The sequence below is a fragment of the Ovis canadensis genome, chromosome 5 (assembly GCF_042477335.2).
Source record: "Ovis canadensis isolate MfBH-ARS-UI-01 breed Bighorn chromosome 5, ARS-UI_OviCan_v2, whole genome shotgun sequence".
NCBI classification, from domain to species: Eukaryota; Metazoa; Chordata; class Mammalia; order Artiodactyla; family Bovidae; genus Ovis; species Ovis canadensis.
This window is the reverse complement of record NC_091249.1, coordinates 70,587,990-70,607,940: the sequence shown is the minus strand read 5'-3', so window position 1 is coordinate 70,607,940 and position 19,951 is coordinate 70,587,990. Positions and strand designations below refer to the sequence as shown.

Here is a 19,951-nt window from a genome sequence, read left to right as displayed (position 1 = left end):
GTTCTTTGCGTCAGGTGGCCAAAGTATTGGAGCTTCAGCCTCAGCATCAGTCCCTCCAATGAATATTCAGGATTGATTTCCTTTAGGATTGACTGGTTTGATCTCCTTGCAGTCCAAGGGACTCTCAAGAGTCTTCTCTAACACCAGAGTTCAGAAGCATCAATTTTTCGGCACTCAGCTTTCTTTAATGGTCCAAAACTCACATCCAAACACGACTATTGGAAAAAACCATAGCTTTGACTATATGGACCTTTGTCAGCAAGGTAATGTCTCTGCTTTTTACTATGCTGTCTAGGTTGGTCACAGCTTTTCTTCTAAGGAGCAAATGTCTTTTAATTTCATGTCTGCAGTCACCATCTGATTTTGGAGCCCAAGAAAATAGTCTGTCACTGTTTCCTTTGTTTCTCCATCTGTTTGTCTTGACCTGATGAGACCAGAATTGATGCTTTTGAACTGTGGTATTACAGAAGACTCTTGAGAGTCCCTTGGACTGCAAGGAGATCAAACCAGTCAATCCTAAAGGAAATAAATCCTGAATATACATGGGAGGGACTGATGCTGAGATGGAAGCTCTAATACTCTGGCCACCTGATGTGAAGAACTGACTCATTGGAAAATACCCTGATCCTGGGAAAAGCGGAAGGCAGGAGAAGGGGATGACAGAGGATGAGATAGCCGGATGGCATCACTGACTTGACGGACATGAGTTTGAGCAAGCTCCAGGAGTTGGTGATGGACAGGGAAGCCTGGCATGCTGCTGTCTGTGAGGTAGTAAAGAGCTGGACACAACTGAGCAACTGAACTAAACTGATGGGACCAGAGGCCATGATCATCATTTTTTAAATGTTGAGTTTTAAGCCAACTTTTTCACTCTCCTCTTTCATCTTCAAGAGGCTCTTTAGTTCATCTTTGCTTTCTGCCATAAGGGTGGTATCATCTGCATATCTGAGGTTATTGATTTTTCTCCCAGCAATCTTGATTCCAGCCTGTACTTCATCCAGCCCAGAATTTGCCATGATGTACTCTACATATAAGTTAAGTAAGCAGAGTGACAATATACAACCTTGACATACTCCCTTCCCAATTTTGAACCAGTCCATTGTTGTGTGTCCAGTTCTAACTGTTGCTTCTTGTTTCTCAGGAGGCATGTTAGGTGGTCTGGTATTCCCATCTCTTTAATGAATTTTCCACATGTTGTTGTGATCCACACAGTCAAAGGCTTTAGAGTAGTCAATGAAGCAGAAGTAGATGTTTTTCTGGAATTCTCTTGCTTTTTCTATGATTCAACGGATGTTGGCAATTTGATCTCTGGTTCCTCTGCCTTTCCTAAATCTAGCTTGAACATCTGGAAGTTCTCAGTTCATGTACTGTTGAAGACTAACTTGAAGAATTTTGAGCATTACTTTGCTAGAATGTGAAATGAGTGCCATTGTGTGGTAATTTGAACATTCTTTGGCGTTGCCCTTCTTTAGGATTAGAATGAAAACTGACCTTTTCCAATCCTGTGGCCACGGCTGAGTTTTCTAAATTTGCTGGCATATTGAGTGCAGCACTTTCACAGCATCATCTTTTAGGATTTGAAATAGCTCAACTGGAATTCCATCACCTCCACTATCTTTGTTTGTAGTGATGCTTACTAAGGCGCACTTGACTTCACACTCCAAGATGTCTGGCTCGAGGTGAGTGATCGATCACAGGGGCTTTCAAAACGCTAGTACTTGGATTCCACCCTCCAGGCATTCTGACTTAACAACACTCTCCCCACCACCACCACCCAGTGGAGGGCCCCAGGCATCAGTTTTTAATTAGAAGTCTCATTTGATTCTAATGTACACCCGGGGATGGGAACCAGACAATGCAATCCTGAAAAGTCACTTCGTTTCTGATTCAGAATATCACTGGTAACCACTACTGCCATCTGTTGGTAGGAGGCAGAACTGACACAGCTTTGTTGCATCGTCTAACAGCTTTGCTTATACTTATGAAAGGCTGTGTTTCAGAGCTCTTAGAGAGTCCTCTTTGTATACACACACACCTTTTCCATGTAATGACTTCTCAGGTAACTTCCAGCTCTAAGATTCTTAAAGTTTATATCAAATTTATACTTACCGTCTTCGATCTGTGGAAGCCACGGTAATAAATGACAGAATATAGTGTGACCCTCCTGAGGTCTTGTTGATACTTGGTTATCAAAGATTCAGTGATTCTTATCCCAGTTGTTAACAGGAGAAAGTATATGGGAAGAGTTCAGAAATAGTTCCATCAACAGCAGTTAAAAAAAAAAAAAAACAATTGTTGTGATTAATCCTAACCAAACTAACTAAAAATTAAACCACTGCCTCTTCCCATCCCATCCCCTTCCCCACCTATAAATGTTAACTGAAATTTTCCTCTACTGTGATATTTTAAGATGTCTCCTTTTTTCCTGTGGAATTGCACAATGTGAAACATCAAGGGAAATAACAGGAAAGGCAATGTACAGGGAAGCACACTTTGAGAAATAGCAATGTTGGCAGAAAATGGAAGTGTCTGGGAGAAAAAAAAAAAGATAAAACTGGCAGAATTACAGGCTGCTGCATGGGCTGGTAATTAGATACTGAGTTTATCTTCAGAGCGAAAGATATTTTCCCTCTCTTTTTTTGTAGAGAGGCCAAAAGAAGTCAAAGACACTGAGAGCATGAAATTGTTAGTCTGCTATAAAAATCATCTTCAATGCATTGAGTTTAAAAAATATGTATTAATTCCCCAGGCATGTTTTATGGGTTGTGTGTTATTCTTGTAGTTGGCAATAAGGGATAAGCCTTTGAGAGATAGATCCTTCGTGTGTGTGTGTGTGAGTGTGTGTGTGTGTGTGTGCATATATATATATATATATATATATATGTATGTATATATATATATGGACTTTTTAAACCAGAACATATTTATGAACTGAAACTTTTTTCTGCTGATTGTGGAAGTTAATATTGAGTTTCTTTTATCCACCCTTGATTTAGAGTCTTTCCAGAAATATTTTCTTAAGAACTGATTTCTCAGTCTCAGAACTTTAACCTTTTGATCCAGGTAATTCTTTGCTGCTAAAGGCTGACCTGTACATTGCAGGGCTTTTAGCATCATCCCTGGCCTCTACCCAATAGCATACACCCCATTCTGACAATCAAAACTATCTCCAGACAGTGTCAGATGGCAATTTGGCCTCCAGTGAAGAACCATTTATATAGAGAATGCTTATGGCTCTGTTTTTGGGGGGGTGAGCTGTCACTTCAAAAAACAATTTACCTGATTCCCCAATCTAAATTAGAGCCCCTATTTCTTTTAATGAAAGAATAATTTTGCCTCTCTTGAAGCAATACACATCTTTCTATAGCATCCTAGGCAGTTTGTAACAATGTGTCTACCTTGAGACACTAACTTCTTTCTTCCCTATTAGATTTTAAGTGCCACAACCAACCTGCTTTTGTTCACCGATACACGTACCACACAAAGCAGTGATTGGCACTTAATAAATGTTTGTCAAATGAAAGAATATAATTCTCAGATATTTAAGACCCTGAAGCACAAAGCCTGATTTGCTCCAAAGGGGTTTTTCCTCTCAGGCTTATTTCAATCCATATGACAAAGCCAGTAAAAGAAGAACTCAGGGACATATTGAGGCTGTTGAAGGGTGTGATCTGGGAAATCTAAAAATTATATTATTTGGATAGGATTCCCTGGGGGTTTGGCGGGGTGGTGTTGAGTGGCAGTTTCATTCTGGAAACAACAGCTCTAATATGTCGTTATAAACCAGAGCCAACCTCTCACTCCTGCTTTCTGAACTCCATCCACCACTGATCCTTGGAGGAAACAAGTTTTTTTATTATTTTTTTTAACCAGGGTGAGGCTTAATGCTCCATTAATTCTCTGAGAGAAAGTGTCGCAGGACCCAGAGAGATGTTCCTAGGGAGGGTGGACCTTGCTCCATACAGACTGCACAAGAGGCCTTTAAATGCTTCTTTTCATGTTCTTTAAAAAATGGAATTAAGATGCATATTTTTTAAGATGAAAAGTGACTGGCATTCTTCCCACTGAAAATGGGAAGTAATTTAATTTGTGAGTGGTTTATTTTATTTGACAGTCTTTGTACGTACTCGATTTGGTTTGTTACACCAAATTACCCTTTGATAATGGGTACACAGAATGCCAGACTCTGCCCCCCAGGTTGGTTTGATAATTGGATGAACAACCATATTGTTCAAGGTTTTCATGACAATGTGGACAGAAGCTATTAGGAAAACTCCTAACCAGAAAAGCCTTCCGCTTTTTTTTTCCACCAACAAAGTTAATTGCTACCCAGTGACCAGTTATCCCACTAGCCACTTCTCCTGAGCAATGCTAAGTTCTGTAATCATGACTGAATTCCCTGGGTGGATAAAAGGGATGTCTACACTCTGAAGCCAATAGAAGTCAGAAAATCTTCCCTAGGCAATCTCTCAGGATGGACTATTTTTTTCCTACAACTCGAAGTTCATGGGAAGGATTCTAGTAATAACGATCATAGGGGCTGTAGCCAGACTGCCAACAAGGGTAATGCCATCTCTTGGTATTTGTATGACCTTGAGCAAGTTTCACCACTTCCTTTGCTTCAAGATCCATACCTGTAAAGTGGGAAGAATATTAGTACTTACCTCTGAAGATCACAGTAAGGATTCAATAACATAGTGAGCATAAAGTGTTTAGCACAGTTTGGCAAAAAGTAAGCTCTCCAGAAATGTCTCTTTGGTAGACGGTATGTATCAGGCCCTGGGCTAAGTTTTCTTGGCAAAGCTATAGAGGAATGCTATCTGTAACATTATGGAAGAGAGTCTTGACGTGGAGAAAGGTGAAGTAAGAAGCCCAGGGCCATGTGGCTGGTAAATAGCCCAACCAGGATTCAAGGCCAGGTCTACCTGACTCTGAAAACTCTCTAACACCACATAACTTCAAATTTTGTGCTTGTGTGCCGCCTAGAAGAATTTTGAATAACCACGTACCTTCCTGAGCATCTTTCAGTAGGCAGCTAAGCGCTTCCATCATAGCATTAAATACGTAACAGAGGATGTGGCTTCAGAAGTATTTTGAACATAGGCAGTTTAAAATAAAACTGTTATATCACCTTTTTAATGTGTGAAATTTAAACACCATTGTAACTGGATACCCATCAATATCCATTAAAAGAATAAGGAATAAATTTCTTTAAAAGTCATAACTTTACATTGTTCCTTTTTCTTCTTTAATTTTGTGTTTTCACTGCAACTTCCTCCAAATAAATGTTGAAAACTCTTTTTGATCATTTCTATAACAAAAATAGGTTTTTCCCTCCCCGTGAATGTATAACTATAAAGCTTTAAAATTCTCTTCTGGGTTTAATTATCTCCAAAATTATTAATGGGACACAATTGACCAAAACAGCATAAAACACAATTCTGATTTTATTAGAATTTCAAGTTATAATTTTTGAGATTTTAATTTTATTAGAATTATTTTTTTAGAAATCTTGTTAGAAATTCATGTGATAATGAGCTGGGTGATGGGGTCATTTGTGGGGCTTTGATTAAAGATGTCATCTGTCCCTCCCTGAAGTGTTTTATACCATGGATAACACACCCCAGCAAGATTCAGGATGGGGAAGGTTTATCTTTCTTTTCCAAAGATGAGAATGAGAACCTCGACTGTGGGTATATCCTGACATAATTTGATTTTAGGAAGGAAAGTATATTGTTTGTTGTCGTTCAGTTGCTAAGTTGTACCTGATTCTTTGTGACCCCATGGCCTGTAGCCCACCAGGTTCCTGTCCATGGGGATTTCCAGGCAAGAATACTGGAGTGGGTTGCCATTTCCTTCTCCAGGGGATCTTCCTGGCCCAGGGATTGAACCCAGGTCTCCTGCATTGGTAGGCGGATTCTTCACCACTAAGTCATGGTTTCCTTTAAAACTATTTCACAAAGTTCTTAGGAAGTCATCACATTCTCCCGTTTGAAGACAGCTCCCCTGCACTGCTTAGCTGGGTCGCTTTGAAACAGGGATATTTATAGCAGGACCCAATGGCTCTCCCATCTTCAAGATGACTCACTCCCTCTTCCTTGACTATGAAGTCTGAGTGCTTTTTAACTGTTGGCTTTATCCCAAACTTACAGTAATTGTCTTTGGAGAATCACAGAAGATATTTCTTAAAGGAAGTCCAGGAAAGGCATGATGGTGAACATGAAGTGAGGCTGAAATCTGGAACTTTCTACCCTTTCCTCCAGCTTTACCATTTAGTGCTTCTAGATGGAATGGCATAGTCAGCCGAGACCCCACGAGTCCTTAAACCTGTGGTCCCAGAGCACTGGGGTCAGAGTTCCCTGCACCAAGGAAAAGGTGGACAGCTCCCATCTCTTGCTTGTCTAGATCAAACAAACATGGTTTTAGCTTCCCAAAAGAGCTGATTATGAACAAGAAGGAGTGGGTAGGGGGTTGCGTATTCTCTGCCCCCACTAAGCTTCATAAGAATACTCTGTGTTGACTGTCCAACATATAGTAAATGGTTAATAAATGTTTGGGGAAGGTTTTATCTGGGGCCAGCATGTGGTCATGACATTGCTATGTCAACTTCCTAACTGATGACACAGAACCCCCCTAACCCCCTCGTCTGAATATATGCTATCATTCTCAGTAGAGAGTAATCTTAGTTATTGGGGAGGGTGGGGAGCATCTGTTGAATATTGACAAGGAAATATAAGCAAACATGGATGTAAGTTGGTAGCAATTTTTTCAAAAGGCCCAGTCATGTCAATTCTGTTGATTGTACTTAGTATCCAAGGGTATTCACATTTGTGTGCTGAACTCGGTCAGGTTCAACCCAAAGTTACCGAACAGCTGGAATCCGTGCACATCCTTGTACCAGTGGCCTCCTCTCTCTCCCTTCTCCATAGCTGCAACTTTTCCTCTGTTCTTGAGCTCCTCTCCAGCCATCTCTTCTCTCTCAGGCTCTTGCCATGAATCTGTCAACTTATGGAGGCTCTGGAGGTTGCCATGGTGAGCACAGCTGTGGTTTTTTCTCTGTGAGGAGCCCTCACCTCCAGCCCCTCCCCGGCTGTGCATTTTCACAGATGTCATGTAAAGTAGGGGCCCTCAGGGGCTTCCAGGACTGTGTCCCCCTTTCTCCATGTGTCTCCAAAGGGGCCTCTGTGATCTGCTGACACCCACTTAGGTGCCACAGAAGACTGTGATGCATCACCACCAAGGTCACCGAATAAACCAAATGACAGTGACATTCATTTCGTTAGTAAATGGATTCTGGGAGGTGAAAGATGGTCTTGTGTTTCCCAAGACCAGAGGCAGGAAAGATAATGAGAAAGGTGTGAAGGAGGAAGACTGAAAGATGGGTAGAGAAAAACGGAAGGTGGGGAGAAAGAAGGGAGAGAGAGCAACGAGGAAGGGCTTTCTTAACAGGGAGGGGTCAGTATTGGGCAGCCAGTGATCTTCCTATCCCCACAATCACACCTGTGACCCAGCCCTGACTTCTGATCTTCCATCTCCTGCCACTGTCTTCCCTGCTCAATCCTCTCCAACCACAGAGGCCCTTCCCTGTTCCTTCTATCCTCTGAGCACTTTCCAACCTCAGGGCCTTTGCACTTGCTGTTTCCTCTGCCTGGAATGCTGTTCTCCAGAGCGCCACGTGGCTGCTGATCTCCCTACATTCGGCTCTCAGCTCAAATATCCCGTCCCCAAGGGAGGCCTCCCATCCCCGCTCCACTCTCATCAGTTCTCCATCCCCTCACCAAGCTCAGGTTTTTCTTCATGTCTGATGTGGAGGAAGAATTTATTTTGCATTTTGAGTGAAGACAAAATCACTGCCCACCCCCTCCATGCCCAGAAACCCACGGAATCACACTCTTCACCTTGTACTTTCCTCCCTCCCATCTGAGCTCTGCACATACTGGTCTCCCCAACTGAAGCACCGCTCCCTCTCCTCCTCGTCCCCCACTTTCACCTGGTGGATTCCCACAAACCCATCACCTCCCGCTCGCTCAGCAGTCCTCTCCTTTCTGAGGTCTCCTTTGTGCTCCCCAAGCAGATACAAACCCATTTAGCTGACACTGCCCTGGGCAGTGTCTGCTGATGTCCATTACAGCCAGACGCCCTACACTGAAACACCCGTGTACTCACTTGTCTCTCCCACACACCCAAGTGTGCCCCTTCAGGCCCAGAGGACAGAGTGGCCAAGGACTTAGACTTCAGAGTCAAGGAGTGACAGGCCTAAGCATGAGCTGTGTGACTTGATATGAATTACTTAACCTCTCTGGTCATTTCCTTATCTGTGCAGCAGAGATCATATTCACTGAGCTAAATCATAGGCTACTGATGAGGATTCGCTGATGAACTGTTTAAGAGTTGCTTAACTTTATTAGCAGTAAGCTGGGTCAGAGGATGGTGAGTGGAGGATGTGCCATGTGAGGTGGGGTAGGGGTAGGGGCACAGAAGACCTCTCTCAAGGGGTGATCATTGAACAGAGCCCTGAATCATGTGGAGAAGGAGCCCCAGGGCACCCTGGGGTTCCCCACATCCCACTAATATCCAGCTGACATAGATGTCTATAAGCCTCGTGGAAGGATAGACTCTGAGGCTGCTCTCTTGGTCTGTGAAACTTTATTTGGTGGCTACTCTAACAGAGTACCGGTTGTCTTGACAACCAGGCTGCGTTGCTTATGCTTTGCAATCATGCTCAGGGCTATGAGTTGAAACTGAATCAGGGTTGGGGAGGAGTGTGGGGTGCCTAGGGAGGGGCAAGGATTCCAGCAGCACAGTCCTTGGCCACCTGCGGCCTCCAAGGGCCAAGGCTGGCCCCGTTCTCATTCGCAAGCCTACTGGAGCACCAGCCTTGTCTCAGGGGGTCTCGCCCCACAGCCACTGCCGAGATAGTGCAAAAAAGAGGGTTTGAACCACCAGTTGAAGGTCCTGGCTTGATCCTGCAGTTTGTCAGGTCCTGTGGAGAACAGCTCAGGCACCTGGTATCGGGACAGAGGAAGCGATCGGATGAGTGGCAGAAAGTCGGGTTGTGCTGGCAACCCCCACCGGGTGACCATGGACATGGCACGTCACCTCTGGGGTTCCTGACTTCCTCATCTGCAGAATTCAGGAACTGTCTGTGGTGGTTGGTCTCAAACTTTCCTTATCCATAGTTACTTAAGCAAGATGTGAGAATCCAAACATATTACCAAGAATGGTGAAGGTCGTAAGGCCTAGACACCACGGCCTCCCACTGTGCCCCCCCCCGACACACACACATCATGTGACAGCCTCGAAGGAGCCTCCAGGGTCCTTCCACGACTCAGTGTTTCACGAGTCAGTGTCACATCCAGATGGCACAGAGTCCTTCCAGAGTGTTAGCCTGAACCACATCAAGTTATTGACATGTGACCATTTTTGACTTGCAAAAGTGGCCTTTTCGTATTTCGTCCTAAGCATTTCTTTTGCAGCAGCAGTTCTCTGGGCTCACCCTGAAACTACATTGTCCCAGTTCCGCTCCGCTCCTTCCTCTCTGTGTGACGTCAGACAGGATATTTCACCTCCCCCGTAAAATGGCAAACAAGGAGTCTTCCTCGTGAGGTCGGCTACTGATAGGGCTGAAGGGCAGGGTTGCTTTAACTAGTGACTGCTAGTACAAGAAGCCCTCCCTGATCTTACAGGGAAGACCCAAATGATTGTCCATGGGCTGAACTCAGGGAACCTTATCCCACTCTTCTCCCTGCCTGGCCCCAGAAAGAGCATGTATCCAGAGCAGATAGGAAACACAGTCCCAGCGAGGTTTCCTAACTGGTCATCCTGTCCAGTTGGTAAGCTTGAACCACCTTCCCTCCTCCTTCCTCCTTTGACACGGTGTCCCTGGACAGTGAACAGCCTTGACCTGGGCGTGGGGAGGGTGTTGGAACATCACGAGTGATGGTTGTCGCCTGGCTTATCTGGGCAGAGCATTAGCGCTCCCTCCCCAGATACCTACCCAGAGCCTCCCCATTAAGTGCTACATCATGGAGTATGTCAGCCTGAATTAGCAGGCAGGCCTGTCACATAAAGCTGAAGCTTTGAGCTGGCAGCCCCCACTTGGTAATGCCTCTTGATCCTAGCTGTCATGTTCCCTCCCTGCATTGCCACAGCCACAGGAAGCCTGTGCAGACAGTGAGGGTAATGAAGGAGGCCCAGGGAAGAGTTTAGGCAAAGCCCCAGGAAGTCCTCACAGATTCCATTGCTTCCCTAGCCCTGGGGAACCTGCTTTCAGCGCCACTACCTTGGGGAGGTGAGCGGAAGTAGGGGAGTACAGAGCTCAAAAGCTCCAGGTAGGGAATTCCTTTGTGACAAACCTCAAAGCAGGGCATGTATCTATGAAAGCGCATGGAATAGACACCCTATTCAAATGCCATGGACATCTCCAACCCCAAATTAAGATTTCTAGAAGCAGCTTAACCGCAGAATTCTACAACTACCACTACCTTTATTACTGCCCATAATTCTATCAACTCCATAAATTCTATGGGCCCTGTACTCATGTCCCTTACAGAGCATTTATCACTTCCTATCATGTATAATATCTGAGTGTGGTGTGATACAGTGGGAAAAGCACTAGCTTTGCAGTCAGATAGACTCTGCAATCATATTCAGACTATGTTTCCTACAGCTGGGCAATTCTGGGCCACTGACTTAGCTTCTCTGAGCCTGAGTTTTCTCTTTATCATAGTACTTTGTACTACTACTGTTTCACAGAGTTGTCAAAAGAATTTCCTGAAGTGGGGCTTGCAGGATGATTGACACAGTCAGTGCCCATTAAATATGTGTGGGAGAGTTTCTAAGGCACTCTTCTTACCCATTACAAAGCCTTAGCTCAGAATAGTATCAGCATAGCACCTTCCTTTTCAAAGTTCTACTTCATCCGTCCTCTATAATTTGTTCTCCCCACTACATCAGGAATGATCTCACTGAAACTTTGATCCTTATCATATCAAAATCATTGAAGAATCTTTTGATTTCTTCCCATATCTCTTGGGCTGGTGGGCTACAGTCCATGGGTTCACAAAGAGTTAGACACAACTGACTAACACTTTCACTTTTCACTTTCATTTATCTTAGGGTGGTGGCAAAAATCTCTTTGGGGGCCTGCCTCTTGCCTACCCTGTCACTTCATCTCCCACCGTGGTTCTCATCACTCTCTGTCTCAACTACACTGACCCACTGATATTTCATTCTTGCGTTACCCTCACCATAGGACCTTTGCACATGCTCTTTCCGCTGACTGGAGCATTCCTCCTGACCCTCCTGACCTAGTAAATCCCTTCTCATCCTTTAAGTCATCCAGTTCATACTTCCTCAGCAAAACCTCTCCAGACCTCCATGACTAGGTTAAATCCTTCTTTGTGCTATTTCCTCTCCTTTTGGGTGCTTACTACATTTTATTATGAGACGATTTCGTACCTGCCTCCACCATCTGGGCCAGCCAGATGAAGGCAGGTGTCTGGTCTGGCTCCCCAGTTGAATGTCCCCTCTGCCCCTCTACACTAGGACCTTGTACAGAGCTCAAGAAAATGTTGTTGAAAGGGTGAATAGAAGGTTGAACTGAAGGGCAAATCATCTCAACAGATCCCAACCACCCTTCATGATAAGTAGGGCACAGTGGATATTTCAGATAGTATAACCAGAGCCCAAAAGAGGCAAGATAATTGCTCAAGCTCACACAGCCTGTCAGTGAGGGGTGAATCTGTGGTCAGAACCAGCTCTCTTAGTTTTTGCCTTCCCTGGGCCTCTGCTATAGAACCATCATCCACAGCAAGGTAGAGGGCTTGTGAAGACTTTCCCTTCCATCCCACTCCGGGTTTTTAGAGGATCCCTGGTTCTTCCTACATCCACATCTCAAGCTTCTCTGATTTCCAGGATATCCAGTGCCACATTTGTATAGGATTCTATGTTTCTTCTGAATTCTTCAACTTTTTTTTTTTAAGATTTTTGTGATGTGGACCATTTTTAAAGTCTTTTTTTAATTTGTTACAATATCGCCTCTGTTTTATGTTTTGGTTTTTTTGGGTCACAAGGCATGTGAAATCTTCGCCCCCCAACCAGGGATCGAACCTGTACCCCCTGCATTAGAAGGTGAAGTCTTAATCACTGGACCACCAGGAAAGTCCCTCATGTGCAAAACTATGTAACTGTCTGATTCTTTGACCCAGAAGAAGATAACAATTGTTCACGTATTCTCTCTCATTCATTCAACAAATACTATGTATCCTTCATATATCAGTAAGATGACCATATAATTTATCGTCCAAATGAGGACAGTTTTGACATGACAGTGTACACTACCTTGTTGATATACAGGTTAAACCAAGATCTTCCTAGATAAAACAATGGGTTCCCTATATTTTAATGACTGATTTTGGGCTACTAGAATCGGGTGATTATATGCTTTCCCAAAATTATTTTTAAAAGATTAAAGATAGAACCAGGATGGGGCCTAAGCTCCCAAAGCCATGAAGACTAAATTTTAATCTCAGTTGAACTAGACATTTCTAAAAATTTCTACAACTTCCTTTTGAAAATTGATTTCATGTTTTAAAAAACAAACAATCTGGAACAACATCTCTGGCAGCTGTTCCCCTGAGAGGAGGCCACTTGAAAAAAATCTTAGAGTCTATAAAGGATGAAATTGCCCATCAGGGCTAAGGGATGGTGACATTTTTTTAAAAGAATGAAACTAAAAGGCACCAAAGGGAATCGGAACAGCATGTAATTTATCCGTCTCTTTCTCTACCTTAGATCTCCTTTGATGTGATGTGGTCGTGATTTTGTGTGTGATAATGAATGATATAAACACGCACACTCTTTCCTAATGAAGAGCTTTGGTTCTGAAGCAATTTCTTTCTCTTGCATCCCAGGTGCCTGTCCTGAGACCCATGGACCTGATGGTGGAGGCCACCCCGCGAAGAGTATTTGCCAACGCGCACACATATCATATCAACTCTATATCAGTCAACAGCGACTATGAAACCTACATGTCAGCTGATGACCTGAGAATTAACCTATGGAACTTTGAAATAACCAATCAGAGTTTTAGTATCCTTTCTTTGGGGCCAATAACTAGTTGGCTTGAATCAAGACTATTCAGGTATGAGCAAGCTTGGGAGGAAATGGAATAGAAAGGGTTAATCACTATCAAAGACTTAGCACTTGTGGAGATCTGTTCCCTTTTAAATTATATTGGCATCTGTGATACTCTTTCATCCAAAGTTAGGGAGGTATTGAATTGCAAGTAGTGAACCAGGACTACCTTTGGGTTAGAACACTGAATCACTTCCTTTATGCAGAAGCATTTGTGTGTCATGAATTAGAACTTTATCAGCTATAAGGCCAGACCCTAGAGTTCAGTGTAAGGTTCCTTCCTCTTGTTGATGGATTCACAAATGGCCTGTATCTACATTATGGACCACAGTTGCACAGGAGATGGTTTTCACTGTATCATAATAATGAAAGTAATAGTGAATTTGTTGAATTCCAGGCACTGCGCTGGGAGCTTAACATATAGAATCTCATTTTGAAAAGTGCACATAACTGTCCAGCTTGATGAATTTTCACAGGCAGAGGACTCCTGTATAAGTAACAGCTAAATCAGAAAATCAGACTTGAATAGCAATGCTCATGTCCCCATCATACTTCTTCAGTCTCTCCCTACCAAGACTATATTGGATATAACAACCCCATATTGAAATTATTATTATCTTCTGTTTAGCTCATATTTAAAGAAATCAAGACAACTGCTGAATGAGTAGATGACCCAGCATTCTCGTCCTACTATGTTGACCCTATATTTAATATTAAAATCAATCATTCATTCAATACCTATCATGTGGTCCATCCCACCACAGACCTGATTTTTCACTTGAATTCCCAGTGTTAATGATTTCACCACCCAGGCAGCTGAGTAACTGACGTAAGAGTCAATATTGATCCTTTCTCCCAGTCACCAGCCTGTCCACCCCGCAACCCAGTTTGTCCGTGAGCCCTGGCTTTGCTTCCTCTAAAATGTACCTCAAATCAACTCATCTCTCTCCATCTCCACTCCTGCCAACCCACACTAGTACCGGCCCTGGTTCTTTCACCTTTGTGACTGCAGTAATCTACTCTCTGGCTTCTGTTCTTTCTTGCTGTCCTACACGATACATGTCCCACATAACAGAGTGGGCCTTTCCACATGTAATTCGTATATCATTCCTCCCAGGACTAAACCACACTGGCAGTTTCCTTTTGAGCTTAGAATAAGGTCCAAGTTCTTAATTTTGGACTGTAAGCTTTCACATGATCGTGCCCCTGCCCCCCTCTTTGCTGTCTTGTCATACCACTCTCCCCTAGGTCACTCTTCTTCAGCCACCTAACCTCTTTTCTGTTCCGCGGTAATGCTTGTTCTTCCTTCCATTCTCTGCGCTTGTTGTTCCATCTTCCTGGAATACTTTGCCCCCAGAGTCCCCAGGGCTAACTTTTTACATGTCATCGTATAGACTTCAATCTCCTGTCACCTCCTCAGAGGCACTTCCTCCCACTAACTCCCAAGCAACCTCCAATAACCTTCTATCCCTATTAACTTCATAACACGTGTCACTATTTGTAACTGTTTCTTTTTTATTTAATTTGTATATTTTGGGTTTCCCTGTCTTTGAATGTGAATTTTATGAGAGAAGGAACTTTGTATGATCCACTCCTGTATCCCAGTACCTAGAATATTCTGACACACAGAAACTACCATTTGATTGGACATGTCAAGTTTGAACTACTAGTAGGTCACTAAAGTGGGGATAATCCATTAGATAATCGATAATGAAATAGAATCTGGCAATTTCACCATAAGAGTATATTAGTTATAGTAAAGCTCTGAATGTTCTGATATGAAATAGAGTCCATAATGGCTCAAGCATATGAAAGATTATTTCTCTTGTAAAGTCCAATATTGCTGATCTCCATCAGCAAGCAGCCTCCTCCAATCAGTGATTCAGAGATTCAGGTTCTTCCCATCTTGTGGTTCCCAGTGTCACCAAGCCTCATCTGCATCTGTACAGCAGAAGAGGAAGATGGTGTCGGACCACACAAGGAGACTCCTATGAGCCAGGTTCTAAATTGCATGCATTCCATTAGCTAGAACTCAATCGCGTGAGCACCTCTAACTGTGAGGCTGGCTGGGAAATGTGGTACAGCTGTTGCACATAAATAATAAGACCTGGTTTAGATGCTCAGTCACCAGGTCTCCACCACAGAAGGGTCTCCCAAGGCTTTTCAGGGAAGGCAGCTCTAAGCCAGTGGTGGGGATTATGGAGACTGAGAGCTGACCACTAAGACCATGACTGACATCTTTTGTTGATCACAGAGCAGATGGGACATATTGTCTGAGCCTAGGAGAATCTGCCCACAGATTTTGCCTGGAAGTGCAGCTGCTAACAGAACGAGTGTGGGTGGTGGTTCCCTGTCTGCCTTGACGTCTATTCCAAGAGCCAGAAATCTGTTCAGGCTCAGCTGCTGTCACTCTGAGCTTCTGCTGCCCCAGTCTAGGTGACATGTTTTCTGAATTTTGCCTCTAGGGCTTCAAGAGGGAGCGAAGTTTCTTTAGGCACTTTAGGAGACAGATGCCTTGGGGAGAATGCAAAGGGGAAGTATTAATAGCACAGTTGAGGTTATATTCTGCAGATGTGTGACAGCCTGCCAGATGCTGGCATACAAATGAGCCCATGCCATTCACCCTTAAAACAGCCATATGTAAAATAATCATTGTCATCATGAGAATGATGATAACTGATATCTATATAGTTATTTTCATCCAAACCGCCCTGAGCACTAAGCAGACTATACAAACTTGGACCCTTTAGCTTGCTGTCTCTGAAGTGCAGCCGCCTCTGGGGTAGGAAGCGGCCGTCTTTCAAAGCAGCCTTGGAAAAGCACCAACCACCAGACAGGTCTTCTTAAATCAGATGTTGTTTAGTGTCATTTCCATGGTGCTTCTTCTCCACTGAAAGAGGCAGAAGAGACATGGTTCTGGATAGAAACGTGTGGGATTCCCAAAGCGTGGTATGAGTAACCCTGACATGGGAGGCAAGCTACTTCTAAATTCTATGTGGATGTTGTTTGTCTTCATAATTACATATTTATAACAATGAATATTATAAAATACAACTGTCATATCCTATGATATCACAGATACTGAAAAATCCATTTAAATTACATAGTGCGTGTATGTAAAGAAAAGTACTAGTAGCCATTAAGGCAAGTGGGGTTGCAATATGGTTTTCTAAAGTCATAGCTTCCAGTGACTAGCATTTGGTGTGACATTGGCATTGTGCTTGAGAACACAGTCTTTGGAGTCCAATAAGCCTAAAGTTCTCACCCAGCTCTACTACTTGCTGGCTGTGTAAGCTTTAACATGGCTCTTAACTCAGCCAAGTCCCTACATTACGATCTGTAGAGAAAAGCTCTATCAAAGAGGATTGTTTAAATTTTGTAAAAGGTGTTTATAAACATGCACATATACTCATACATATGCGTATATATGTGTACATATATGCTTAGGGAAGTACCTTGCTAAGTAAATGATCAGTTAACAGGGACCACACAATCCTAATTATCGTAATGATTATTTAGTTGTATTTATCTCTTGCTGCACTGGGTCTTTGTTGCTGCCCTTGGGCATTCTCTGGTTGTGGCAAGTGGGGATTCTCCAGTTGTGCCGCATGGGTTTCCCATTGCGGCGGCTTCTCCTGTTGCACAGCATCGGCTCCAGGCACATGGGCTGCAGTAGTTGTGGCTCATGGGCTTTTAAATACTGACTCAGGAGTCATGGGGCAGGGGCTTAGTTGCCTTATGGCATGTGGAATCTTCCCGGACAAAGGATCGAACCCGTGTCCCCTGTTTTGGCAGGTGGAGTTCTTAACCACAGGACCACCAGGGAAGTCTACAGTCATAATTATTGTTGAAAGTAAAAGGAAACTAGAAAAGTTGAGTGTTAGAAGGGTAGATTCTATTCTGTTGAATTTATTATCTGGGTCTTCTCAGTTCTAGACACCCCCTTCAATTCTGCTGTTTGGTGTTCTTTGCAAGATGTTGCTCATTATATCCTAGTTACCAGATATCTGCAAGGTCTCTGAGGTCCAGGCCTTGTGTTTAGCACCATATCAGAGGGAAAGATTCCTAGCCTTATGGCACCTGGTCTTGTATCCTCTTCCTTCCAGCCATAGTCAGCCTGTCCCTGTTTTGTGTAACAGGTTCTAGCATAACATGGCCAGACTTTGGCCTTAATGGGTTAACTACATCAGGACAATAACAACTCATTTCTAGATTAGTGGTTTTCTAGGGCAAAAGGCAGCCCTGACTTTTCAATAAAGGAAGGATATTTCTTAATTATGAAAAGTATGATATACCTAGGATCCTTTGAACTCTGTTCTCAGTTCTAAGAAGGAGTTGACTCTGGGCTTCTACCTAGTCCATTTTGGAACCTATTAAATAAATCCATATCAAGTAAAAGTAATACAGCCCTCCACAACTATATACTGAGACCTAGTTTGTGCTAGGCACTGCATTAAGCCATGGGGATACAAGAATAAAAAGAAACAAATTTTCTGCCTTTAGAATGACATTAATCAAATAATCACACTAATGAATATATAATTAAAAACTGATGTAAACCCTGCAAAGAAAGGAAATATGGTTTGGTGAATGCATATTTTAAAACCTGATGTAGACTAGGGAATAAAAGAAGGCTTTGCTGAGGAACTGATTGTTGAGTTGAGATTTGTAAGAAGATGAGCATGAGCTAACTTGGTAAAGATCAATCCATCATGTACAAAGGTCCTGTGGTAGGAGGGAGCATGATGTGTTGGTGGAACTCAAGGAGGTCCAGAGAGTGAAGTAAATTTGTAAGCAAGGCTGGAAACATGAGCAAAGGACATACCTTATGTAACCCCAGTCTCCAAACATGAGACAGAGGATTTCTCTGGGAGAAACCAACTGGATTCCAGGGTGCTTCATCTCTGAATTGGTCTTTATCACCCCTCTTCATCAGCCTCCCTTGTCAACTGAGGAGAGGTCCTTTTGGATTTTGATTCCCTGATCATAACCATAACTTTTGGCTTCTAGTTTCTGTCACTTTAGTACCATGGACAGCAGCCTTCCTTTTAACCCAGTAGAATTTTTCTGGGCAGGCTTTGAAGGAAGCTATGGGGCTTCCCAAGTTTCTCTGCTGTTGCAGCTTTATCCCATGGCTTAATGCAGTGCCTAGCACCAACTAGGTGCTCAGTATATAGTTGCTAAGGACTGTATCTTTACGTTCACTTGATAAGGATTTATTTAACAAGTTGCATAATGGACTACGTAGGAGCCCAGGGTCAGCTCCTTCTTAGTCCTATCCACAACTGCACATGTCAATCTTAGTCTGACATTTAGTGTAAAAGCAGAGCATCCCTTCCTATGGCGCATCCAGCACATTGGCATGTGTGTACCAGAGCAACCCCTTCCTTGCCATATTAAATGCCACCTTGGTGGATTTTCCCAGGCCTGGTGCCTTGCTTGTGTGGTTGCTGTCCCTCTGCATCTGAAACCAGATCTAAGGCTTTGGGGTACTGGGGATTTCTCTGCCCTTTGAGCCTCATGTTATCAGGAGAAAGGATGAGAAGGCAACTCTGCAGACTTCTTCTGGGGCTCCTTGAACTTCCTTGGAGTTATGTCACTTAGTATTTGGGAAGGCAGACTCTGGAGTCAGAGTCACTGGATTTGAATCCAGCTTCCTCTCCTAAAAGCTGTGACCTTGACAAGTGTTTTAACATTTCTCTGGCCTTCAATTGCCTCATCAGTTAATGGGGATAATAGAAGGTTATTGTGAGGTTTAAATGAGGTAGTCATTAGAGTACTTAGCTGAGTGCCTGGCACAAAGTGAAGACTATAAACAGTAGCTTTTATTGTTGGGGGCATATTTCAAGTTCCCTATTCTTGTTACCCTGGATCCCATTCTTGTTCCTTGGATCCCATTCTCTCCTAAGGAAAGCACGGGTTAAATGACCTACACCCAGGTGGTGCAGTGGTAAAGAATCTGCCTGCCAGTGCAGGAGACATAAGAAATTGGGTTCGATCCCTGGGCTGGGAAAATCCCCTGGAGGAGGAAATAGAAACCCACTCCAGTATTCTTGCCTGAGAATCCCATAGGCGGAGGAGCCTGATGGCCTACAGTCCATGGAGTTGCAAAGAGTTGAACACAACTGAGCAACTGAGGATGCATACATCCAGGCCTGGTGTCTTGGCCTATTGACCTACTGTGAGTCTTCTGCATCATAAAAAAAAAAAAAAAAAAAAAACCTTCCCTAAAGATGACGGCTAAGTCACAAGAATAAATTAAAACCCAGAAAAATATAAAGATTTTTATTTTATTGGAATATAGTTGATTTACAATGTTGTGTTAGTTTCTGCTGTACACCAAAGTGAATCGGTTATACATATACATATATCTACTCTTTTTAGATTCCATTCACATATAGATAGTTACAGAGTATTGAGTAGAGTTCCCTGCAGATAGCTAATGAGAACTCATCAACGTTTCCTGAGCACCTTCGGTGTGCACTGGAGATGCCAAGATGAATAAAAAAATCCATCCCTGATATCATAGTCCTGTCATCTACAGGGAGGGTGAATTCAACCAGAGAAGCAAAACCAGTAGGAGAGGGTATATGCAGGTATGGAGAGAGAGAGACAGATTGGCATATTACAGTGAATTAGCCTGACAAACCCAGAGTCTTTAAGGCCAACAGTCAGGCGCAGAAAGACCACAAGAAGTTGGAACACAAAGGCAGGAACACCACAGGCCACATTCACATATGGCCGTCAAGATGGAAGAGTGAGAGGGAAGGGAGAGAAGCTGTGGTCTCAGCATCTGTTGGGGTCTCTTCCTCAA

At 43.3% G+C, this 19,951-nt stretch overlaps 1 protein-coding gene across 11 annotated transcripts in view; it reads left to right on the top strand.

The window, feature by feature from the left end:
- Positions 1-19,951, top strand: part of PPP2R2B (protein phosphatase 2 regulatory subunit Bbeta) — a 478,597-nt gene that overhangs the window by 389,899 nt on the left and 68,747 nt on the right. For all 11 annotated transcript variants that reach the window (XM_069592340.1, XM_069592342.1, XM_069592347.1 and 8 more), the window contains one exon: positions 12,915-13,092. In XM_069592340.1, coding sequence (XP_069448441.1) covers positions 12,915-13,092 — 178 coding nt within the window. The remainder of the gene's footprint in view (positions 1-12,914; positions 13,093-19,951) is intronic.